This window comes from Lynx rufus, unplaced genomic scaffold, assembly GCF_022079265.1.
Source record: "Lynx rufus isolate CCGP_SWC_20201006 ecotype Redwood Valley unplaced genomic scaffold, mLynRuf1.p SCAF_10, whole genome shotgun sequence".
Taxonomy (NCBI): domain Eukaryota; kingdom Metazoa; phylum Chordata; class Mammalia; order Carnivora; family Felidae; genus Lynx; species Lynx rufus.
The window spans coordinates 5,183,379-5,208,840 of NW_025814824.1; the positions used below are offsets into that span (position 1 = coordinate 5,183,379).

Sequence of the window (25,462 nt, forward strand, 5' to 3'; positions counted from 1 at the left end):
GCCATTTCTTTTTTTTCATGGAGTAGTCTGAGGCTAATTTTTCTCCATTATTTTCAGTGCCATATCATCGTGAGATCCTTGTTCATTTTGTGTGTTACTGTTAAGAGGTATTTGATTAAATTGCCTAATTCAGAAACAATTAGAAATGTACGTATGGGTTGTTCTTAGATTTCCTTGGACAGTTAAAATCAAACATGGTTTTAAATATGCCTGTGCTTGGGGTGCCTGGGTGGCTCAGTCGGTTAAGCATCCGACTTGGGCTCAGGTCATGATCTTGCGATTGGTGGGTTCGAGCCCCCTGTTGGGCTCTGTGCTGACGGCTCAGAGCCTGGAGCCTGCTTCGGATTCTGTCTCCCTCTCTCTATGCGCCCCCCGCCCCAACTCACACTCTGGGAGTTATTTCAATAAATAAACATTGAAAAAACTTAAATATGCCTGTGCTTGTGCGCACACATATGCACTTACAGAGTGGAAGTTTCACATACATAATTCTTTTTCTTTTTTTTTAAGTTTATTCATTTATTATTTCTGAGAGAGAGAGGACACAAGGGGGGGGGCGGGCAGAGAGAGAGCAGGGGAGACACAGACTCTGAAGCAGGCTCCAAGCTCTGAGCCATTAACATAGAACCCAGTGAGGGCCTCAAACTCACAAACCACAAGATCGTGACCTGAGCCGAAGTCAGATGCTTAACTGACTGAGCCACCCAGGCACCCCTCTCTGACCAGTTGTAATCAAACTCTGTTTTAAATTTTTTTTTAACGTTTATTTATTTTTGGGACAGAGAGAGACAGAGCATGAACAGGGGAGGGGCAGAGAGAGAGAGAGAGAGAGACACAGAATCGGAAGCAGGCTCCAGGCTCTGAGCCATCAGCCCAGAGCCTGACGCGGGGCTCGAACTCACGGACCGCGAGATCGTGACCTGAGCTGAAGTCGGACGCTCAACCGACTGAGCCACCCAGGCGCCCCTCAAACTCTGTTTTATGCCTGTGTCTGTGTGCGCACGCATGAACATACAGAGTAGAAATTTCACATGATGTAATTATTTTTCAAGTATCTTAAATTTAGCAGGTCCTATTATGCCTGTGAGTTTTTTCTCTGATTCTGTTATCACATGCCCTTTATTTAGTTCACATAGTTTCATATCATGCTAAAAGGAGTGATTTTTCTCTGTGCGCTTGCACGAGAGGAATCAAATTTTGCTGAAATTAAACGTGCCTTGACTCTACTGGTAGGGTTGCACGTCCTACCTTCGGCCCAAACGCCCGTAAGCCTGGTTCCGCTTGTTATTTCTATGCTTTACCGAAACCGCTAGCTTCTGTTCTTTCAGCCACCCGCCACCCCCTCCGCGATCAGTATGGCCCTTCCGAAAAGTTAGGAAGCCTCGTCCTCAGGAGGAGGCGGCAAACTTGCACTTAAGAAACACCGTGCACTGTTTTGGTCACGACGGTTGACTTTCTCCTTTGTGTGTCTCCGTGTTCGCGCAGGCTGTCCTGACGGCGTCTCTGGCTCCGGATGTGGAGGTCCCCTGGGCGGCTTTCGGGGCTGCCTGAGGCTCATCTCCATTGGCCACAAGGCGGTGGATCCCATCACGGTGCAGCAGGGGGCGCTGGGGAGTTTCCGTGACCTCCAGATAGACACATGCGGCCTCACAGACAGGTAAAGCCATCCCGTGTCACTTTAGCATTCTTGATTTCAGTCGTTTGCTCGTAGATTGAAAAAAAAATGGACAGCGGAGAAAAAGCGCCTTCTTCTAGCTCCTTCTCTCTTCCTGATATCCAGTCCCAATGGAAAAGTTGTGATTACGTTGAAAACCAGAAAATGACAGTCTTTCTTTTTGAGTAATTGCTCCTTTGAATGATAATATTTTCTTAGAAGACGCACTCTCATGAATTTTCCTTGTGTCTGTCCCCACACCGCTTAGTTGTCACAGAATTCTGTTGGTGGTGCTATAATTACTGAGCGTAAATACTGATGAGTAGAAATACTTTTAAGAATTTTTCCACTGCACAAAACAGATCAGAATAGTCTACAGAGATCATGAATCACCGAGGACCAGTAAGTCAATGTGGTCAGCTGGATTCATCCCACACTTCCCTTTTCTGCGTGGAAAATGAAAAGTAACTGTTCCTTGGAGAAAGGTTGAGCCTTTGGGGATTTCTGGTCATGTAAACACAACAAAGAATGGAAAGAACCCAGTTACCACAGGCTGAACATGGTACTGGTTCTCTGAGGGAGATGAGACAAGCAGGGCTTTTACAGAGAACAGATTGGTGGTGCCCGTGGCGGTGTGGGGGAGTGGGAGTGGCTGAAAGAGGTGAAAAGGTCCTGGGGCACCTGGGTGGCTCAGTCGGTTGAGCGTCTGATTCTTGTTACTGGCTCAGGTCGTGATCTCATGGTTCGTGGGATCGAGCCCCACGTCAGGCTGTGTGCTAACAGCACAGAGCCTGCTGGGGATTCTCTCTCTCCCTCTCTCTCTCTCTCTCTCTCTGCGCCCCTCCCCCGCGGTGTGTGCTCTCTTTCTCCAAAAAAAAAGGCACAAACTTCCAGTTATACAAGAAGTCTCATGGGGACGTAAGGTACAGCATAATGCCTAGAGTTAATAATACTGTTTTGTATCTTTGAAAGTTGCTAAGAGAGGAAGGAGATCTTTCATCGCAAGAAAAAACTTTTCACGGGACAAGATATACGAATATCCAATCATCATGTTGTCCCCCTGAAACTCATATAATGTAAGTCAATTAGAGAAGAGCTTTGAAACAACAGCGTGTTAAAATTGCTAAGCATTGCACCTTTTATTCAAATGGTCTCATTAGTCATGCTATCGGACTTTCAGTTATATTGGCTAAAAGGGACTAAATCTTTTTCTGTGCCTGTTGGGTGTAGCCTCCTGCAGTAGGAGTGACATATATCCCTGCTGAATAAACAAACGCGCTCCAGACACCCTCGCACGTCCATGCCCGGCCAACCCCTTCAAAGGTCACACTTTGCAAAGTGCTTTGTGCGGTAAATCTGGTTCTTTAAAAAAATATTTTTTTGGATGTTTATTTATTTTTGAGAGAGAGAGAGAATGAGTGAGAGTGGGGTGCAGGGCCAGAGAGAGAAGGAGAAAGAGAATCCCGAGCAGGCTCCGCACTGTCAGCACAGAGCCCCGTGCGGAGTCGAAGTCAGACGCTCAACTGACTGAGCCACCTAGGTGCCCCATGGCAAATGTGTTCCAAGTTTAGCGCTCACTGCAATTCCACGTCATGTCCGATAAACTACGAGTTACGTTGCAATTTGGCAACGTGTTAGGAAACCGTGAATTCCAGTACGTGAAGTATTAACTCGTGAGAACGTGATTTCGTTAATGCCGATGTTCATGTGCATGGTTCACCTTCTGTTCGTCTGTGGGAAGTTAGATCGGTGCCTGGAGAATTCCCTCCCAAAGCATGATGTGGTCACAGTGATTTCTCTGACATAAGAAATGCATGTTGCCCCTTTGTGCATACAAGTCTTTTAGCCCCCCCAAAAGCGTGTGTGGTGCATGTATAGGTGTATATATACATGATATATCACCAAATAGAAAGATTTTCCTTATCACACGCAAAAATGGTTTTTAGAAATATGTTCCAAGAATGGATGGAGACATCTGGCATATTAAGTTACCTCCTTTCGGCACAAATTGAGGTTCATGGCAGCTCCGTACATGGGTGTGAAAAGAGCTGTTGACTCTTTGGCCGGTACAGTCGATAATTGCAATTTTTAACGGTTTAACGTCTAAAAACGTGTCCTTATTCTCCACTACTAAAAATGTTCATTTCTCCTTAGCCCTTCCGGCCATACGTACCAACTGAGTGTCCAATGCACCACAAATTGGATTCACGTACACACACGACAGAGCAAACGTCCACACCCAGGCTCTTGCCGGCTGCCCGCTGCTGAGCCCGGCCACCCGCCCAGCCCACACCCTGCCTGTCCAGAGCAAGTCGTAGTGTGCTCAGTAAAGCTGAGATTTATTATTAAAACGCAAGTGATTTTATGACTTTTATCCGTCAGGCATGGGAGTTCATAATTCATGATGCGTAACAGCATTCCTGGCCCGACGATACCGCAGGGTTATGAAAGGATGTTTGAAATCTCATGGGACGTAGGAAACCTTTCTGAGCTACACAAGGACTCGTGCACCTGGTGATCTGTCTTCCCCGGGGCCCCCGTGACACAGGGAGAGCGGTGGGTTCTTTGGAACAAGGTTTCCAGGAGGAGGTAGCCGGGAGGAGGGATCGTGTCTTACACCAGTTGTGGTTTGGACGTTAGGATTTCATGTCATATACCTCGGGTTTCACAGTCCGGTCAAGGTTTCTTTTGAGAATCACGGGAGTGCCGTCTTGAACACCGCTAGGCCTGGATTGTACGGATGGGGCCACTTTTCCCACTTCTTTGGCCTCTGTCCGGCGTTAATCTTCTAGACGCTAAGCGCACCATCGTGCCCTATACGCGTCGTTTCTTGGAGAGAATTAGTAGGCTTATTCTCTTAGAGAGGATAAGTAGTTGAGGTTGTGGGGGGTTGTGGAGACATGGAGGAAGGGTCCCTGATTTGCTCCGGGACGAGGCAGGGCTTTTGGAGAGGAGGGAGGGACATCTAGAGTGGGGTGCAAGGTGGGTAAGTCCGTCAAGTGAGAGAGGCTACATACGCATCCAGGGAAGGTACAGCCTTGTGCCCAAGCCCAAAGTGCAGCCATGAGTCTACCTGTTCGAGCACGGCCTGCTGTACCAGTTGGGTGTCTGAGAAGGGGGAGCAGGGGGTGGTGAGAGATGGGGCTGCCTCACTGCGCGGGGCTGCACCACAGAGGCCCGGCGGCCAAGCCGAAGTCTGGACGTTGACCTGAGGCTCCCTGAGGCATCTCTGAAGGCTTCAGTTAGGCAGTACGGCCCACGGCGGGGAGAGGATTTGGGTGTGGGCTGAAGAGAGAGGGTGTGTGGTGGGAGGCCGGGGAAGGGGCTGCCTACCTGTGGGAAGGGATGATGGCCCGAAGTAGGGAAGAGAAAAACAGGGCTGGCTCAAGTACATGTTTGGGGAACATCGTGACAAGTTGATGTGCTGCCGGGCTGTCGGGTGTCGGAGAAGGATGAGTCAGGATGGGCCTCAGGTTCTGGCCTGGACAGCTGGATAAAGGGTGACCTCACCGCTCGATGGGATGGTGATGGAGAAGCACCATCTTGGGAGGCCCAGAGTCAAGAGGTTTCGTTATCAGGTCTTAAGATATTTTGAGAACCCTAGAGGCACAAAATCCTTAGGTTGGGGAGAACGTTAAACATGACATCTGCTGACGCTTCCGTCCCCAAGCAGGGATCTCATTTTCACTCACCGTGGAGAAGAGGCTCCCGCTTCTGTTCCACCTTTCAGGAACCGGACGCTTCCCCGCTCACCGAACGCTTCATCCGTGTCTTCTGTCCCACCCAGATTTCCAGCTTTAGTCTTCATCTTCCCTGTTGTAAAGCTGTGCCCACTTTCCCCCCCGCAGCCCGACAAGTCCCCGGTGAATTCCCTGAATTGGCTCTCGTCCGGGCTCGAGTCTGTTCTCTTAGCAATGTTTTACAGGTTAAGTACTATCCCCATCCTGATTGCCCTCCTGCGCATCAACTCTGGACAGCATCTTCCCTGAAACCGGAAGGAACCTGGCCCGTGCGTGGTGTGTAGGTTTCATAACTTCCCTTCCCGTAGAAACTTGGTACAGACTACGCCGCCCTCATCTGCGTGTGAGCACAGCCCCGGCGCTAGACTTCCGGGTCCCCACCGATCTTCGGCGGTGGCGCGGCATCCGAGTCAGGTTAAGGTACACACTGGTGTGCCTGCACACGCACACACGTGAAGGTTTTCTTACTACGGCTCATACCTCTCTCTGGTCTTCCTTGTGCACGCTGGGTCCCGCCAGGAAAGCAGGAGGTTTGGGGTAACGAAGCCGACCTCAGGCGTGGGAGGGCCCAGGAAACTGTAGCCATTGAGGGAAGAACCAAAAGGGCCAAAGACACGGGGACAACAGTCACGAAGGGAGGGGCCCGGATGTCGACTGACCTGCCTCGTAATCCTTGGAGGTGAAGAGACCCCCTTCTGTTTTCCCAGGAAGCCTGCCTTCTGGTTCTTGGCCTGGAATCAGGTGTCCCCCACGCAAATGGCAGAAGGCCCAGCAGAGAGCGTGCCTGTGCGTCCTTGGCAAGAAATTGGGCTCGTTTCCAGCATCTCTCTCTCAAACAGTAAGGGAGTGCTCAGTGCTCACTGCTCATAGAGTAGAAGTAACCCAGAGTTACTCATCCCTTTGACTTCTTGAGCTCCAGAGGGAATAGTTATGTAGCTCCTGCAAACGTGTGAGGCTTTTGAGTGACTGTATTTAGAGCTTAAACTGAGAGGCAGTGTGGCTTGTGGAGACCCAGGTCCTCGACCTTTGAATTGACGCGGGTCTTCTTTTCTACATCATTGGCAAAGCCGTGATATCCTGTTCCTTTGTAAGGCTGTGACGGATTTGGTTTATCCATTCGTCACTTGGTGGGCATTTGGGTGGTTTCTACTTTTTGGCTATTACGAGTCGTGCCGATAAGAACATTCACGTGCAGGTGTTCGTGTGGACACGTGTTTTCAGTTCTGTTGGGCGTGTACCCAGGAGCGAAATCGCTGCCGGTGGTGACTCTGCGTCTAACTGAGGAACTTCCAGATTGACTTCTAAAGCACCATTTTATCGTCCCAACAGCGACGTAGAAGGGTCCAGATCCTTCTCATTCCTGTCAACACCTGTTCTACCTTTCTGATGATGGCCATCCTGGTGGGTGGGAAGTGGCATCTCACTGAGGTTTTGGTTTGCACTTTCCTAATGACTGCCGATGTGGAGCATGTTTTCATATGTGTATCTGCCATTTTTATATCTTCTTTTGTATGGCATCTGCTCAGATCTTGTGAGCCAGTTTTTAATTGGTGGTTCACGTGCCTTCCGTTGGGTTTTAAAAGAGTTTTACCTAGGGGCTCCTGGGCGGCTCGGTCGGTGAAGCGTCCGACCCTTGATTTCAGCTCAGGTTATGATCGATCTCACGGTTGGCGAGATCGAGCCCCGTGTCGGGCTCTGCGCTGGCAGCACGGATTCTGCTGGGGATTCTCTGTCTCCCTCTGCCCCTCCCCTGTGCTCTCTCCTCCCTCTCTCAAAATAAATAAGTAAATAAATAAACTGAAAAAATAAAAGTGTTTCCCCTGTATTTCGGATAACAAGCCTGCGTCAAGTGTGTGTTTCGCCAAGACTGTCTCCTAGCCTGTGGTGTGTAGCCTCATTCCCTTAACAATGTCATTGATGGCGAAGTTTTAAGTTTTAATGAAATCTAACTTACACATTTTTTTCTTTCATAGACCGTATCTGAGAAGTCATCACCAAACCCAAGATCAGCTAGATTTTCCGTTTTGTTGTCCTCTGGGAGTTTAAGAGTTTGGTATTTTACATTTATGTCTATGGTCTCCCTTGAGTTAATTTTTAAAATTTTTAACATTTTTAATTGCAATACAGTTGTCGTAGTACATTTTAGGTGTACATCATAGTGATTTAACAGGAATATACATTATAGGGCTCACCAGGAGAAGTGTAGTTACCATGTGTTACCAGGCAAAGTTACTAGAATACTGTTGACTATGTTCTCCATGCTGTATTTTTCATCCTTGTCGTTTGTTTTATAACTGGCAGTCTGTACCTCTTAATCCCCCTCACATATTTTGCCCACTCCTACCCCCATCATCTGGCGACCACCATTTTCATCTCATATTTGAGTCTGGTTCTCTTTTTTTTTTATTGTTTTTTGTTTGCGTATTTGTTTTTTAGATCCCACATATAAGTGGAACCATCTGGTATTTGTCTTTCCCCTTCTGACTTATTTCACTTAGCGTAATACTCTCTAGGTCCATTCCTGTTGTATCAAATAGCAAGATATCATTTATTTTACGGTCGAGTAACATACCATTGTGTATATATGGGACATCTTCCTTATCCACTCATGTATGGATGAATACTTAGGTTGCTTCCATATTTTGGATATTATAAACACTGCTGCGGTCAACATAGGGGTGCATGTATCCTTTCAAATTCATGTTTTTGTTTTCCTTGGGTAAATGCTGAGAAGTGGCATTACTGGATCCTATGGTATTTCTATTTTCACTTTCCTGGAGAACCTCCAGACCGTTTCCATAGTTGATGGACCAATTTACATTCCCAACAACAGTGCACAAGGGCTCCCTTTCACCACATTCTTCTAAACATTTATTATTTCTTGTCTGCTTGGTACGAGCCATTCTGACTGATCTGAGGTGGTATCTCACTGTGGTTTTGATCTGCATTTCCCTGATGATGAGTGATGTTGAGCAGCTTTTCATGAGTCTGTTGGGCATCTGGATGTCTTCTTTGCAAGCCTGTCTATTCAGATTCTGTGTTCCTTTTTTAATTGAATTACTTGTTGTTGTTGTTGTTGTTGAGTTGTACCAATTCTTTATATATTCTGGTTATTAAGCCCTTCTCAGACCTATCACTTGCAAATATCCTCTTCCATTCAATAAGTTGCCTTTTTGTTTTGTTGATGGCTTCCTTCTCTGTGCAGAAGCGTTTTAGTTTGATGTAGGCCCAGTAGTTTATTTTTACTTTTGTTTCCCTTGCCTGAGGAAAAATATTAGTAAGTCTGATGTGCAAGAGGTTATTGCCTGTGTTTTCTTCTACGAGTTTTATGATTTCAGGCCACAAATTTAGGTCTTTAACCCATTTTGAGTTCATTTTTATGTATAGTGTAAGAATGTGGTCCGGTTTCATACTTTCACGTGTGGCTGTCCAGTCTTCCCAACATTTATCGAAGAGACTGTCTTTTCGACACTGTATATTCTTACCTCCTCTGCCATAGATTAATTGACCATATACATGTGGGTTTATTTCTGCACTCTTATTTCTGTTGCATTGATCTTTGTGTCTGTTTTTGTGCCAGTACCATACTCTTTTGACTACTGCAACTCTGTAGTATAGTTTAAAATCGAGAATTATGTCTCCAGCTTTGTTCTTCTCTCTCAAGATTGTTTTGACTATTCAGGGTCTTTTGTGGTTTCACACAAATTTGGGGATTTTTTGTTTTGGTTCTGTGAAAAGTACTATTGGCATTTTCATAGGGATTGCATTCAATCTGTAGATTGCTTTGGGTAGTATGGACATGGGTAGTACGAACAGGGTTCTTCCAATCCATGAGCATAGTATGTCTTTCTGTTTGTGTTGTCTTCGGTTTCTGTCATCAATGTATTATGATTTTCCGGGGGTAGGTCTTTCATCTCCCAAATTCTAGCCTCTGCTGTATCTGTTTGCTGATGTCCCATCTGTCGGAGCTGGTCACATGCCCAACCCAGATTCAAGGTGGAGAGGAATGCCTCTCTGCAGAAGGATCTGTAGGTCCCAGTTCAAGGACACGGAAGCAGGGAGGGGAACAATTGTGGCTGCCCGTGGCCATTGCTAGCAGTTTATATCTCGGGTCATGTAATGAAATGGATCTTGCCTTATTCGTGAAAAAGCAAACACATTTTTTGATAATGCAACGGGTAGAAAATTTATCTGTCGCAAATACGTGACAATTGGCAGCATCTAACGGGTTTCTTAGTTGGTCGTGGGTATCGCCTTAGGAAACCTTCTTGACAGATCTAACAATTTTTGTTCATGTTGCAATTTTTCCCTTCAAGCCACTGTCATTATTGTCTTTCGCTGTAACGTGTCGGTGAAGATACACGTTTTCTCCTGACTGGATGTGGGAAGTAACGGTTGTTTGTGTTCTCTTGTAGGTGTTTGCCCAGCTACTGTGAACATGGGGGCGAATGTTCCCAGTCCTGGGACACCTTCTCCTGTGACTGTGCGCACACTGGCTACCTGGGCGCGACCTGCCATTCCCGTAAGCCCCACACCCTGCCTGTTCCCTTTTCTGTCCTGATTTCCATGCAGTTCTCCTTTCCTTTCCTTTTCTTTCTTTCTTTCTTTTTTTTAACGTTTATTTATTAGAGAGAGAGAGAGAGAGAGCGCGCGAGCATGAGTGGGGGAGGGGCAGAGAGAAAGGGAGACAGAGAATCCCGAGCAGGCTCCAGGCTTTCAGCACAGAGCCTGATGCCGGGCTTGAACTCATGAAACCGTGAGATCCTGACCTGAGTCAAAAGCAAGAGTCCAAGGCTTAACCGACTGAGCCCCCCAGGTGCCCCCTTCTTTCCTTTTCATTATTTCGTGTATATGTGTCTGTGTCTGTGCAACCACGTTCTGGGAAGTAACAACAAAAACAAGTTTTTAGAGACCAATTTTTGTCTGGTTTCTTTTTTTTTAATTTTTAGAATATTAATTTTTTTTTGTCAAATGCTGATTTATTAAAGAAACAAAACTTAAGCATTGTCAAGTTTCAGACAGAGCTCAGCATTCCCCCCCTTATGGTTTTTCTGTACATTTTCTGGTAAGACTTAATATTTTATCTTTCTTGACAAAAAATACATATTTAGGGGTGCCTGGGTGGCTCAGTCAGTTAAGTGTCCGACTGTTGATTTTGGTTCATGTCATGAACTCATGGTTGGTGAGATAATTTTTGAGAGGGACAGAGAGAGCGCAAGTGGGGGAGGGGCAGGGAGAGAGGGAGACACAGAATCCGAAGCAGGGTCCGGGCTCTGAGCTGTCAGCACGGAGCCCCACGAGGGGCCCGAACTCCCGAACCGTGAGATCAGGACCTGAGCTGAAGTCGGACACTTAACCGACTGAGCCACCCAGGTGCCCCATGCCTGGTTTATTTTTAATCCGTTTTATTTCCTAGTGATGTCAAGGCAGTTTACAGAAATACGTAGTATCAGATAGGATGGAAAAAAAAAAAAAGAAAGCAGCAGGCAAAGAAAAATAAATATAGGAAAATAAAATGTAATAAAAACCCCCAATACGAGAAACAATCTAGACAGCATGATCACGTTACTCTGTTCCTCGCGTCGGACCCGGTTTTAGTTCTCCAGTCCTGTCTGCCGAAGTAAAGAGGACGAGTTACTGAATGTCAGTATTTATAAAATCTAATGAGGGGGGTTGCAGAAAGGGCACAGGATGAGAGTTAACATGGTAGGGTTTCTAGAGTCAGCCAGAGGCCGGGTAAACGTCCAGGTCCCTCACAGTCGTGATGCTCTTTGATGATGGCGGTGGTGAACGTACTGGAAGCTTACCATGTGCCTGTGGGATCCTAGTTTTCTGTAGTTCTCTGCATGTTTCTACTCCTTTGATCCTCAGAATCATCCTAGAAGGTGAGTGTTCTACATTGTGCACTTAGGAAAGAGAGAGGTCAGGTCCCTCGATCAGGGTCCCACAGCTGCCGGCCGGGGCTCTCGACCGCCTTGAACCATCCCCACGTCTTCCGTCTTGAACACCAGGCTCTTTTCCGAAGAATCATTCTCCGAAGGCCACAGCCAACCAAACTTGAGCGACCCCAAATTCATTACCGACCAGAGGCTTGCCACAGAGCCCCTGAGATCCTCATTGCTGTCTAACTCTTGGCTTTCGTTGTTTATGGTTTTATTCTACTTTTTCCTTTTTGGCGTATCGCTGCCGACGTTTCTGAGCCCCTTCTTTTTAGCACGTGTCCCCGCCCTGGGCCTTTAGAGAAAACAGCCCGCCGTGAACATTCACCGAGGCAGAGCACGGATTGTCAAGTTTCCAGCCTGTGCGAATTGAACCCCAAAGCAGCAGGCATCAGCGTTGGGCCGAGAAGCCTTGGCCTCCGGCCCGGGGTGTTCCACAGAAGAGAGCCGGGAGGCTCTTGCAGTCAAAGGGCGGTGACTCACCCCACTAAACACCCCATAAGTTCAACCAGAGCAATTGTACCTGAATTTGCTTTTATGGTGCCAAGTAAGAATTTTCCAAGGCACCTCTTTATTTGGAAGGAGCTGGACATCTGGGATGTCTGAGGCTCGGTGACTTGTCCAGAGTCACGGCTAAGTATGGGGGCGGTCTCTTACGTACAGTGCTCCCCCTGCTACAGATGGCACCCAGCAAGGTGTCTTACACAGAGCGGATACCTACTGAAGGTTAATGACCGAGGAATGATTTGCTACGGTGTTGCCGGTAACTCTGATTTAACCATCATCCCAAACAACTCTGATTGGAAAATTAACAGGTGTATTATACGGAGTCTTTCACTTGTGGCCTTAGTAATTTGATTTGGTCTAATAACCGCATTGACTTTGTTGTGATACTCTAATAGTAGACCAAAATGAAAGGGAGAGATTTCCAGTTCCACAGTAAGGGTTCATAAGGCCGTTAGTTTCCGGTGTAAGTGCACGATTAACGCAGGTGCCTTCCTGGTGTTTCCTCCTCTACCCTCATTCCCCAGGCGGGTCCAGCCCCGATCCAAACGTAACCACTGTCGTCACTTTGTGTGTGTCCCTCTGGACACTTTTCCAGGGCAGTTGCAAGCACGTTTACGTATTTATAGAAGCGTAAACATGAGTGGGCAAAATGCAAGCCAACGCTGTTGGGAAAGCATTCCATGTTGTGTCTGTAGCCACCAGAGTCGATGGCGTGCTATTGATTTGGGCCGATCTCATTTGACCCATTTGACACCTGGCCATATTTAATAAAAGAATGTTTTCTTTTGTAACATCCCCCGGACAAGCAAACATTCCTTTGATCTTCTTCTTCTGTGCGAAGGGAGAAAAACAGTCCCTCTGCCCCACCCCGCCCCCTCTCCGGGTTTTCTTCATTCTTTGAAATCGGCCGAGTTTTAAAATGTAGATAACCCAGTGAGTGGAGAAGGGCATCAGTTCTGGGCCCCCACTCTGCCCTCTCTGTCCCTTCGGGGATCATTCTCGGTGGTGGATCTTGGCTAGCCGCTTCCTGAGTCTGTGTTCCTGAATGCCGGACCTCATCCTTAGGGTGGCTTAAAGATCCAGTCCACACTGTGCCAGAAGCAGTGATGCCTTTCTTTCCGGGTGGCCGTTAGCTGCTTTTCAGGTTTTCAAAGGGTCTTTCCTCTCGAGGCGGTGACTGATGTGCACGGGAGACACTGCTCGGCTGATTACTCATTTAAGCGTAGGCTGAATATTAATTAAGTCCATTATCTGCAGATGTTAATCACTTGCCATGTGCTAGCAAAGCATTTATTGCACACATAAAAAATTCAACTAAGAATCAGGATACATTGAACTTACAAAGAGATGTTTCGTGTGTATACGCGCTTTTTTTTTTTTTTTTCTTTGAATTTCAGTTTTCTTGAGTAATCCTTGGCAAAGCACTTAAGGAAATTTCCTTCTAAAATACACTTTAAACGCTGAACGAAGAAAAGCCGGTGCTTTGCAAAACCCATCTTGAAAACAATGCGTTGCCCGTGTGGAGTGTTTTAAGTAAACAGAGAGTATAATTACTGAGCGATTTAAAAAATCGCCGTGATTATTAGATAATAACAGACCACTTAGGGAGATGAAGCCAGTGCCCTTCAGATGCTTAGATATTATGGGGCAGAATAAAATTAGACTGTGTAAGTCCAGTTACCATGGCTCTGGAAAGAGTCTCGTTTCTAGAGCACGCAGGGTTCAGAGCCGCACAGAGATACCTCTTAACATCTTTTGCTCCGTGCCTCAGAGTATTCATGCTGCCTGATCGGAGCAGGGGAACACTCCTCTAGCCAAAATGCCCCCGAGAGCAACGCAGAATGAGTGTCACTGGGGCAAGTATCGCGTAATTAACAACATGGAGGGCCCCATCTTATTGCTGCCCCTGGCTGAGATCCCTGTCCTTTTCAGCGTTGTACGAGGAGTCCTGTGAAGCCCACAAGCACAGAGGAGACTCTTCAGGGCTCTACTATATCGATTCCGATGGAAGTGGCCCTCTGGAACCTGCTCTCGTATATTGCAACATGACAGGTAGGCTGATAAGCTTTATTACGCCAGTTAAGCTCATGTAGTTGACTGCTGTGCGCAAAACCAGGTTTTACTTCGTTGAGTGGCAGGTTCGTGTACAACTCTGTATAAGTCATATTTCATTTTTCCTGGAGACCCCATTATATATGGTGGATCAGTACAGGTAGGTCATAAATAAACCAGCTCTTCAAAGGACCAGTGCACCCACCCCAGTGAATGATAGAGTTGATACAAATCCTAACGCCTTTTTTACGCTCGTGTCTGTGTGTGTGTGTGTCAGTTGCTACTTTTTCTCCCTGTGCTCAGAAAACAACCCTCCTTAAGAAACTTTCCCTGCTGCTTCAGTGGTGTAGACATAACAGGTACTCCAACAACGACAGAATTTGGCCCCGCACAGTCGGGAGACAAATGGTCAGAAAAGAGTCAGCCGTACGTGGTTCTAAGGTAACCATGACCTGGTTATAATTTGGTTTCTCCGCTCTGGCCACAGGTCACCCTGATTGGGTTGCAGTTTCTGTAAGGAAGGAGTTGTTTGTGGGTGAATTTATGATGGTGGTTTGTGAGTAGATGAAAGTCCTGATGCAGTTTTTACACCTACTGTCACTTCATACATAAAACAAAATCGGAGCATTTGGGCAGTGGTTACCCAACCGATTTGATCCAAATTGGGGCAACTCTACCTTCCAGCGTACAAACTACCCCCAAGGTTGGTATAGAAAACGTGCGGGGCGCCGGGGTGGCTCGGTCGGTCAAGCATCCGACTCTCGGTTTTGGCTCAGGTCACGATCTAAGCGGTTTTGTGAGTTCGAGCCCCGCATTGGGCTCTGCGCTGACAGTGCAGAGCTTACTTGGGATTGTCTCTCTCCTTCTCTCTTTGCCCCTCCCCCACTCAAGCTGTCTCTGTCTCTCTCAAAATAAACGAACTTCAAAAAGTTAAAAAGAAAAGAAAATGTGAGAGCTCCCCGGGCATTGTACTGGAGGTACGTGTGGCTGGTTGGGTCTCTGGGGCAAGCATTTTCTCCTAGATACTGACCAAAATATTGCAGTGTGATCATAGGAGATAAATATATTGACTTAACCTTTACTGGAACGTGTGTGATCGGTCAAGTACGTGACGAAACAGCCAAGAGGATTTTTCTAGACATTCTGGGCTCCAGAGGTTATAACAGGCCTTCAAGTTACTCAATTTCTGCTCTGTTTTGCTTGCATTATCATGGCTCAAGTGAATGCCAAGAACAGACAAAACTAAACAAAGATGCTGGCATCCCAATAATACATCCTCCTTTTATCAGTCACGTGCTTCATTATCATAGAAGTCTAGGACATGTTAACGATTCTTCTATCTTTTATCCTGGTTAATCCTGGAAGCAAAGTTCCTTCTACACTGAGGAATTTCAAGATCCCTCGAAAGATGAAAATGGTCCCAACTGGCACATTCCAAGATGAGTAAGGTTTCAATGACTGCAGCTGTTTTCTTGATAATTAACTGTTGGCAGCTTTTTGTAAGGCCGAGGTCAAGTTCATTAAAAAAAAAAAAAGGGGGCATTTGCTGCCAAGAGGAATAACAGACAGCTAATTGCCTATTTGTCTACAGTGTATGGTTATAATAAAAGAAAAAAATATTTTAATCATCACAAGTGAACACGCGATTCGGGCGTCTCCATGAGGTTTTTGTGGTGCATATTTGTAAAGCTCCTTTGGAATGTACGACTGGTTCAGAGACGTTTGTTTTAATACTGATTTCACAACATAACCGATGTGTTTTGATTTCCCTTAATTGCTGCTACCTTTTCAGAGTGAACCTCGGCACCCGCTACCAGAGGGGAGAGTAGTTATTGTCAAAATGCAAGGAGAAAGTAAGAACAGATGGTCAGCTTTTGATTTCTGTTAACTTAGGGTACTATCTGATGATACGTGAGCCAGTTTTTTTTTTTTTTTATCCTTGAGGCAAGAAGGAGCCTCTAAATACAGGAAGGAGAAGGTGAAATCTACTGATGAACCCTCCTAGTGAATTTATAGACAAGATGAAGGCCTTGCAAACTGTCTGCCGAGGATGTGAATCATTTTCCTCCCCGTGGTAACTCAAAGAAATGTCCGAGTAAAGGCACAAAACTGAAGAGTTGAGAAAAAGTTTCTAACGACGTTGAACGCGTGTGTCCTCAGTACCTGCTCTGTGCTGGGCATGGCTGTAACCACAACAGGGAGTGGGCGGGAATGGATCCCTCCCCTGGTGCAGTGCGCATTTCTGGGTGCGGAACTGGACCATTGAGAGCAGCTAATTGGATATGTGGCTTGTTGCCAAGGAGTGGGTGCTGTGAAGTGGAATAAAGCAGGGGCCAGGGGTACAGATGTGAGAGGGTGGGTTACTATTTTATTTTATTTTATTTTATTTTATTTTATTTTATTTTATTTTTTTATTTTATTCTGTTCTTTTTCTTCTTTCTTTCTTCTTTCTTTCTTTCTTCTTTCTTTCTTTCTTTCTTTCTTTCTTTCTTTCTTTCTTTCTTTCAAGAGCACCAGTGGGGTGCAGAGACAGAGAGAGAGAATCCAAAGGAGGCTCTGCACTGTCACCACAGAGCCCGATGTGAGGCTCAAGACCACAAACCGTGAGATCGTCACCTGAGCCCAAACCAAGAGTCGGATGCTTAACCGACTGAGCCACCCAGGTGCCTCTGGGTGGGTTGCGGTTTTAGAAAGAGGGATCAGGAAAGTACTCAGTTTGAATGTTACGTTTGAACCAACCTCATGAAAGAAACAGCTCTGAGAAAGTCTGAGCAAGCCTTTGGACGGAGGGAGCGTACAAGTGTAGCAAGCCTGCGGCCAGAGGGAGCCTCATGTATTGTGCAAACGCGGGTTGGAGGGGCCAAAAGATGGCCTTGGAGTCACGAAACTAGAAAGTGACAGGTCCAGGACTCACACCAGCGGTGCTGTTTGGGCCTCTAACCACCACGCCACGCCGGGAGAGGGTGAGGAAACCAGTTGGGGGGTTGTCCCAGTGGTTGAGCCCAGATGGCGGTGGTGCAGAACAGGTACAAACAGAGGAGGGAAGGAAGTCGGAGTCAGAACCAGGGGACGGGATGTGGCCGGAGGAAGACAGGCGTCCAGAAAAATCCCCCGTGTTTGGATCCGAACCCTGAAAGGAAGGTGCAGGTATTATCAGTGGGGACGAAGCGTGTCTGAAAGGGAGCACCAGGATTCCCACTGTGAATCCGTGAAGTTTGGGTTGCCTGTCGCTCGTCTAGTTAGTGAGGACCTGTTGGTCATAAAAATGAGTGTCGTGTGTCAGTCTGAAAGCCCACTGGGTGGTTGTAACATCCTTGGCAGTACAGCATCTAAAATATATTTTGGAGAGTGCCTTTGCGAATTAATTTGACAGACCAGTGGGCTTCCATTTGGTTTACTGTCAGTGGTGGGCACTGTCCAGCATCCTACAGCAACATGGGGAATCTCTGGGTCCCCACGCGCTTGTCAGCTGTCCACTGAGGGCCAGCTCTGCAGTCTGCAGACACAGATTCTGGGGCAGCATCCCAGAAAACCCTGTGTTTTTATTAAGCTTCCCAAGAAATTCTGGTGTACACACGGGTTTAGAAACTACCACCAGGGAGCTGAGGATCTTTGGTTTGACCGTGCACGGCCTGCTTTCTCCACAAATATGAAAATGGAAGGAGAGCAGAGAGTGTCACAGAATGGAGAAATAAAACCAACGCAGATGTGAAATTTTGGTGCCACCATTCACTTTTCTGTCTAGGCAATTGTCCTGTCGTTTCCCGGTTGTATAGGTGGCTGTGGTGACATTTAATTATCCACAAACGCAACAAGAATCACTCATCTACATTAAGATAATGTCTAAGACATTAAACTCTAATTTCATCTTGGAATTATTAGAGCTTTGAAGTGTGCACATGTGTGTGAGGGGGTGGAATTCATGAAAATTATGGGGAATAATTTAATGATTAACATTGTTACATATTTTTATTATCAAATATACTTAATAACTGTGTATATCTTCATATTACTTTGCAAATGACCAAACGTCCAGTACAGATCATTATTGCAAGACTTTTCTGGTAATTAAGTTTTCTAGAGAAGTTTCTAGTTGCCCAGCTCTTATAAAAGAAAACTCCTGAAATGAGCATACTCCTATTCTTTGTGGTAAGACAAATATTCTAAGGTCACATGAGTTAGGATTGAGATGGAACATCAAATGGATAATGGAACACACACACACACACACACACACAGACACACACACACAAAGCAGGATGGGGAGCAAGAGTTAAAAACACGGCAGAGAGGATTTCCAAAATACCAAGGGTTTTTATTAAAGTCAAAGCCATAAGGAAAGTAACTTGCTGAAGACAAAGAACTACAGAGGCTAACCCAAAGACAGGAAATATTTCTAGGAGCCATACAACAAAGCATTTAACCAAAAGTGTACAAAATCCAAGATGATCCTGGGAAAATTACAGGAATGAACCAGAGTTACAGTTAAATGGTCCTTACTGATCTGGGTCACACGAGGTGCTCCGGTGACCAATCTAGTTATTGGTGGTGGAAGAACCACGATCTTGGTCTTGTCCCAGCCTGGAAATCTTTCCGCTGTGAAGTTCGCATTCTCCCTGATGCTACGATGCCTGTGGACGATGAAGTATGCTTTAATTATTATAAACAAACGCCAACACTTGGAGAAATGTACAAAAAGCAAAATACTAAACTAATGGCTAGAGTCCCATCCTTGGTAACAGCCTTCAAAAATCTAGTGCCAGGATATACTCTGCATGTATCTTACTACCTTTAGTATAAAAACAACCAAACGAAACAAAAAAAATCAACTATTTTGAACGGGCTGCTTGTGAACTTTGTTAACGGATCGATCCCCTTTTTAAACAGAAGAAACAACATAATTTCTTTGATGGCAGGATACCCGGCGGGAGAGCAGGGCTGTCCACACCCACCTGAAACACAGTGCCGTTGTGTGCGATTTTCATAGTTGTGCTTCAGGAACTGGTTCCCAGACGTGGTACCACGGGAACAATTGTCACAGGGAGGAGATGGGTTATAGTCAGAGCGATGACTCAATATCACGTTCATAAGAATCAGTAGGGGATTGAGGAACCAGTTGAGGGCTGGGTCTTTGCACCCCAGCCCACTCCCCTTTCAGATCCCGGTTCATTGACTCAGCACGTCAATAACTCAGCATTTCTTACTGACTCAGTCAGTTGCCCTTATGCAAATCAAGCCACTGTGTTTCCTTTCTCTTTCTTTCTTTCTTTCTTTCTTTCTTTCTTTCTTTCTTTCTTTCTCTTCTTTCTTTCCTTCCTTCCTTCCTTCCTTCCTTCCTTCCTTCCTTCCTTCCTCTTTCATGAGCTATCATTTTAAAAATTTTTTATTATTGTTTATCTTAGAGAGGGGGTGGAAGGACAGAGAGAGAGATGGGGATGGAGAGAGAGAGAGAGAGAGAGAGAGAGAGAGAATCCCAAGCAGGCTCCACCCTCAGCTTGGAGCCTGAAGTGGGGCTTGATCCCACGACCCCAGGATCATGACCTGAGCCAAAGTCAAGAGTTGAATGTTCACCTGACTGAGCCACCCAGGCGCCCCAAGCCACTGTGTTTCTTAAATAGTCTTTTCCTGTGTCAGAAATTGGGACAGGTCTCCAGCCAGCATCGTGGTATAACAAAGCACGGTCAGCCCAGTTGCTCTACGTACAGCTCACATTTACTTGAAAAAATACTCTAGGGAATGGGTACCGGTGAAGCCATACTGCTATGCTTTTTATGTTGGTTTATTTGTGTAGATTTTCTGTTTCTTTCACCTCTGCCTTCCTACCACAGTTCCTGTCTCAGTCAAACAGCTACCTTTGCAGCCAGCCATTCAGTTCACGTATGCACTCGCTCATTCTCCACACTTGACTGCTATGCTGCTGGCTTCCGGGCACCGTAGTGCGTTTGAGTAAGAAAAGGGGGACGGACTCCTGTCATAGACCTTCAGACTAGTGAGGTAGACAGATGTAATTCGGCTAACTAAACATATTATAAATATTAGAATTTTGCATTTGCTATTTTATTTTATTTTTTTAAGTTCTTTTAAGTAACTCTACACCCGACGTGGGGCTCCAACTCGTGATCCTGCGATCAAAAGCCCGCACGCTCCACTGACTGAGCCAGCCAGCGTCCCTGCATTTGCTATTCTAAATACAGTCATACGTCATCTCATTGCACTTGGCTTTACTGCATTTCGCAGCTATCCACCCCCCTCCTTTTTTTTTTTTAACAAATTGAGGGTTTGGGGCAACCCGGGTTGAGCAAGTCTACCAGCACCATTTTCCAACAGCATTTGCTCACGTCGTGTCTCTGTGTCACGTGTTGGCAAGTCTCACAATATTTCGAACTTTTTTTATTAAGATTGTACTTGTTACAATGATCGGTGATCTTCGATGTAATTATTGTGATTGTTTTTAGGCACCGTGAACTATGTGCATCTAAGACTGCGAACTTAATCGGTAAATGTTGTGTGTGTTCTGACCGCTCCACCAACTAGCCATCTCCTCATCTCGGTCCCTCTCCTTGGGTTCCCCACTCCCGAGACATGACAGGATTGATATGAGGCCAGTTTATACTCTCTATTCCGGTGAACAAAAGAGTCACAAGCCTCTCACTTTCCATCAGAAGCTAGAAGTGATTGCGCTTAGTGAGAAGTGATTGTGCTTAGTGAGAAGTGATTGTGCTTAGTGGGGAAGGAATGTCAGAAGCCAAGAACGGCTGAAAGGAAGGCCTCTTGCGTCAAACAGCCAAGTTGTGGAAGCGAAGGAAAAGCTCCCGAAGGAAATTAAAAGCGCTACTCCCGTGAACACACAACGGATAAGAAAATCAAAGAGCTTTCTTGCTGATGCGGAGAACGTTTTAGTGGCCTGGACAGAAGATGAAACCGGCCGCAGCCTTCCCTTCCGAGAAGCCTAACCCAGAGCGAGGCCCTGACTCTTCAGTCCCGGGAAGAGAGGCTGAGAGGGGTGAGGAGCCTGCAGAGGACGAGTCTGAAGCGAGCGGAGGTGGTTTCGGGAGGTCTGAGGAAGGAGGCCGTCGTCCCGACGTGGAAGTGCGGGGAGGGGCACATCCGCTTACCGCTTGGCGCGCTGAGTGTTGTCAGCCCACGGTTGAGGCCTGCGCAGAGATAGAAACGATTCCTTTCAAAATATTGTCACTTATTGACTGTGCGTCTGATTGCACAAGAGTTCTGATGCAGTTGGACAGTGAGATTAATGTTGTCTCCTGTCTCCTAACAAAACATCCATTCTGCAGATCAGAGAGTCATTCTGACTTTCAAATCTTATTGTTAAAGAAAAACGTTTCTTAGGGCTCTAGCTGCCATAGATAGTGGTTCCTCTGAGGGATCTGGGAAAAGTAAATTGAAAACCTTCCGGGAAGGAGTCACTGTCCTAGATGCCACGGGGAACATTCATGATTCATGGGGAAGGCTCCAAATACCAGCATCATTAAGAATTTGGAAGAGGTCGGGGCGCCTGGATGGCGCAGTCGGTTAAGCGTCCGACTTCAGCCAGGTCACGATCTCGCCGTCCGTGAGTTCGAGCCCCGCGTCGGGCTCTGGGCTGATGGCTCGGAGCCTGGAGCCTGTTTCCGATTCTGTGTCTCCCTCTCTCTCTGCCCCTCCCCCGTTCATGCTCTGTCTCTCTCTGTCCCAAAAATAAATAAACGTTGGAAAAAAAAAATTAAAAAAAAAAAAGAATTTGGAAGAGGTCGATTCCAGTCTTTCTGGATGACGTGGAGGGGTTCGAGACTTGAGGGAAGGAAATAGATGCAGCAGGGGAACTAGGATCAGAAGTGGGGCCTGATGACGGGACAGAACTGCTGTCATGTCATAAAACGTGAGCAGGTGAGGAGTTGCTGTTCATGGATGAGCAAAGAAGGTGGTTTTCTGAGATGGAATCTGCTCCTGGTGAGGATGCCGTGAAGACTGTTGAAATGACCACGAAGGATCCAGAAGAATCAGAAGGATCTGATGCTGTCCCATCAGCTAGGTTGATAGTGTGGAGGAAATCCTACTGTGGGCAAAATGCTATCAAACAGCGTCCCCTGCTACAGAGAAAGCACTCATGAAAGGAAGAGTCCATCGATGTGGCCATCTTCATTGTTTTATTTTGAGAAATTGCCACAGCCACGCTGACCCTCAGCACCGACCGCCCCGTTCGGTCAGCAGCCATCAACATCCAGGCAAGAGCCTCCCCCAGCAGAGAAGACACGACTCGCAGGAAGCTCAGGTGATGGTTGGCATTTTTTAAGCAATGAAGTATTTTAATTTAGGGATGTACGTTGTTTTTTAGACAGAATTCTATTGCACGTTTAATAGACTACAGGAGAGCGGAAACATACATCTTATACGCAACGGAAACAAAACAATTCCTCTGACTCGCTGTATCGCAGTGTGTGCTTTTCTTGTGGTGGTCTGGAACTGGACCCGCGGTATCTCTGAGGGATGCCTGGGATATACGAACACTTGATGGAAATTTGTAAACGAGGCTCTGAGTGTGGGTTGGAGAGTTTCATTCATAAGCACACGCACAGTGTGTGCCTGTAGTTTTCTTTGCTCGGGAAGAGTTGTGATGTCACTGTTCCCTCCTTTGCTCTTGAAAACTGGGATTGGTGGTAAGCGTGACATCACCCTATGTCCTGGGTGGCAAGTTTTGCTTGAAAATGGTGTCTCTGACAGAAAATTCTATAATGTCGAAATGTTAGAATTTCTAAAGAGAGAGAGACAGAGACAGAGAGAGAGAAAGAAGAGAGGCTCTTTGATGATGGTCCAGCACCACGATTCTCTTTTACGTGGACTTTCGCCCGGAAAGAATCCTTCCCGTTCCCGCTGAGGGGACGTCATCCTGGCTGATCTCCAGAAGCTTCTCCAGGTAAGTCCCCAAAGTAGGCACGCCCAATATGCACAGGGATGCCAAACTTCTGGGACAGATCTTGTCACTGCTCCCAAAGAGGAGAAGAGACACGCGTTTCTGGAAAGTTCGTTTCGCTGCTCTCATCAGCCGCACAGCATGGCCCTGCTTGTGGACGGACAGGCGCACGTTCTCGATGAACAGCTGAAATACAAAACTCAAGAGAGCCGCTCGGCCTGTAACGCGCCTAGTTGATTGAAGATGGCCGGAACAATAGTTTCGATCTTTGGACGCCACCTGGTTCCCTCTCCCCGTTTCCCAAATGTGGAATTGGAGGCTTAGAGGATTTTTCTGACTTTTCCAAGAACAGAGATTGAAACCCACGTTCTCTTCTTGACCATGACACTGGTCTCCGTCCAGTTTTCTAAGCGTGTATGCAGTGTGCTTTCTGAGGAAATCATTCTGCTCTCTTGCTGTGTGCTGGGCTCAATGCAGGGGGAGACACGAATAACGTTTCATGGCAAGTAAGCACTCGGGAGACGCCAGGCATGGGGCCAACCAAGCACGTGTATCTGTTGCCTCGAGAGAATGTAAGTCGTGTCGTAGAAGTGTCCTTGCGTGGTAAATAGCAGGTGCCTACACTGATGAGTGAGGAGACACAGAAGATTGTATTCAGTGTGACCTGTTAAGTGGAAAGAGCATCCTCTGAAATCCCAGGGGAAGAAGGCTACGAAGCGGCTGCATCCTCTTGGGGATATCTTGTCGGATCGTAGAGCATTTTCTTATGTTAAAGATACTCAAGTAAGTCATGAAAAGCTCCAGGGCTTCAGAACTGTGACAAGAACGGCAGCCCTCACAAGGGCCCTGATGCCGGTATCGATCAGGAGGGACTCAAAGGCGTAGGGCTGTGACGATACCACCTCTGGGCCACCCCCACGACCCGGAAGCTGCCTGCTTAGAAAAGTCAGCCCCCGCCCCCGCCCCAGGAAAACCCAAACATCAAGTCGTCCTTGGCTCTGGCAGATGCAGACCCACAACATGGCAGGGCCAGTGCCTCCGAGATCTGGAACCGGGGCCGATAAGAGCCGACCGCTGACTTCCTCGGGGCACCCACCAGACATTCCCAGCAGCCGCTTGGCCATCACCAGCCCTGTGTGCACATACGTGCCCGTAAGTGCCCGTGATCTAGTTCTGCTCCCCCCCTGGATTGTTTTCCTTGGAAATACGGGAGAGGGCTCAGGTGCATGAGGCGCTCGAGAGACTCATGGACCTCAGTGGTCTTCAAGAACTTGACCTACCCAGAAAGCCCAGGGACGCGTAGAAATGTGTGCTGAAGTTACCCGGTTTCCCCAAGGTGGGCATGTGCCTTTTCCTAGGCTTCCCTTTCGGCTTCTGTGTGCCAGGAGGATTGGGCTGAGGAACAGACGATAGCCACCTGCAGCCGTGTCTCTCTCTAGAGAGTTCCACGGTGGAGTTCTGAGAAGGCTTGGGGCTCTACCTCTCAGAGGCAGGACGTGGTGTCCCCATCATCTCTGCGGATCCAGGGACGCCCGCTAGTGTGTTCATCAGTCTGTCTTTACGCGTCATCGTGCCTCCTCGGCCACCTCTTAACGTGCGGAGGGAGAGTGACAGGTCCGGTCACCTGGCACATTGCCTTCCTTGGCTTCTTTGAGCTCCGGCCCCTCTGTTCCACCACAGGAGATGCAGGCAGCTGGCCTCATTCCCAAAGAGGTGGTGTTCAGACCCAAATCGGACTTCATTTCAGGCGTCCGTGAGAAAAGGGATGTTTTGCCTTCCCTTTCCTCGAGGTCAACTTCCAGCGCGTGGGTGACAGACCTACAGGCTGGTCAGGCGTCACGTTTTTTTTTGTAACGACGTCTTTTTGCTTCTTTTTTTCTCAGGGAAGATGAAAGTGAGCCTAGCAGAGATGCTCTGGATTCACATTTCCCTGAATGTGTTCTGTTCTGTTTTTTCCTCCATTCAACCCACTGTTTTCCCATAAAAGACTCCGTGTATAGTTCAGAGGTATGCTATGAAGTACAGTGTTGTAGATTGCAGAGTGGATATAATTTGGCAAAATAAAGAGAAACTAGGAGGTGTTCTATGATGTGGTGCGTCAGTGTTACGCTTTTAAGTTTATTTCTGAGAGAGAGAGCGGGCACGAGCAGGGGAGAGGCAGAGAGAGAGGGAGAGAGAGAGAGAATTCCAAGCAGGCTCCACACTCTCAGCACAGAGCCCGAGGCGGGACTGGAACCAGATCGTGACCTGAACCAGAACCAAGAGTCGGACGCTTAAGCGACTGAGCCGCCCAGGCGCCCCAGTGTTATTTTTAATACCAAACTAAACCATCGAACTAATTTAGGTTGACTTGCCTAAGCAAATGGTGGACCGGCAGCCACGGACAGCCTCTCCACGCCAGGTGCAGATGAAAAAAACCTCACTGAGCTGGATGAACATGATATGATGTGGCCCGATTCAACAGTTCAAAACTCCTATTTAAAAATGTCCCTTATTACCATGAATTTCTTCAGACCTAATGTGCGCTTCAGACTATAGTGTATAACAGCCAAGTATTTTTCCATCACGCTGGTCACTTGAATTCCTTGGTCTGTCTCCTCATGCTTGAAAGCTAAGGTTATATTGCCTCTCAAAGCTGCCTTCCCACTTACAGTTTGGAAAT

The 25,462-nt window shown here is 47.0% G+C and overlaps 1 protein-coding gene across 1 annotated transcript in view; it reads left to right on the forward strand.

Moving 5' to 3' along the window:
* The window catches only part of LOC124524907 (contactin-associated protein-like 3), a 193,182-nt gene that overhangs the window by 121,791 nt on the left and 45,929 nt on the right, over positions 1-25,462 (forward strand). The window contains 3 exon segments of the mRNA XM_047097349.1: positions 1,486-1,657; positions 9,810-9,916; positions 13,773-13,892. Coding sequence (XP_046953305.1) covers positions 1,486-1,657; positions 9,810-9,916; positions 13,773-13,892 — 399 coding nt within the window.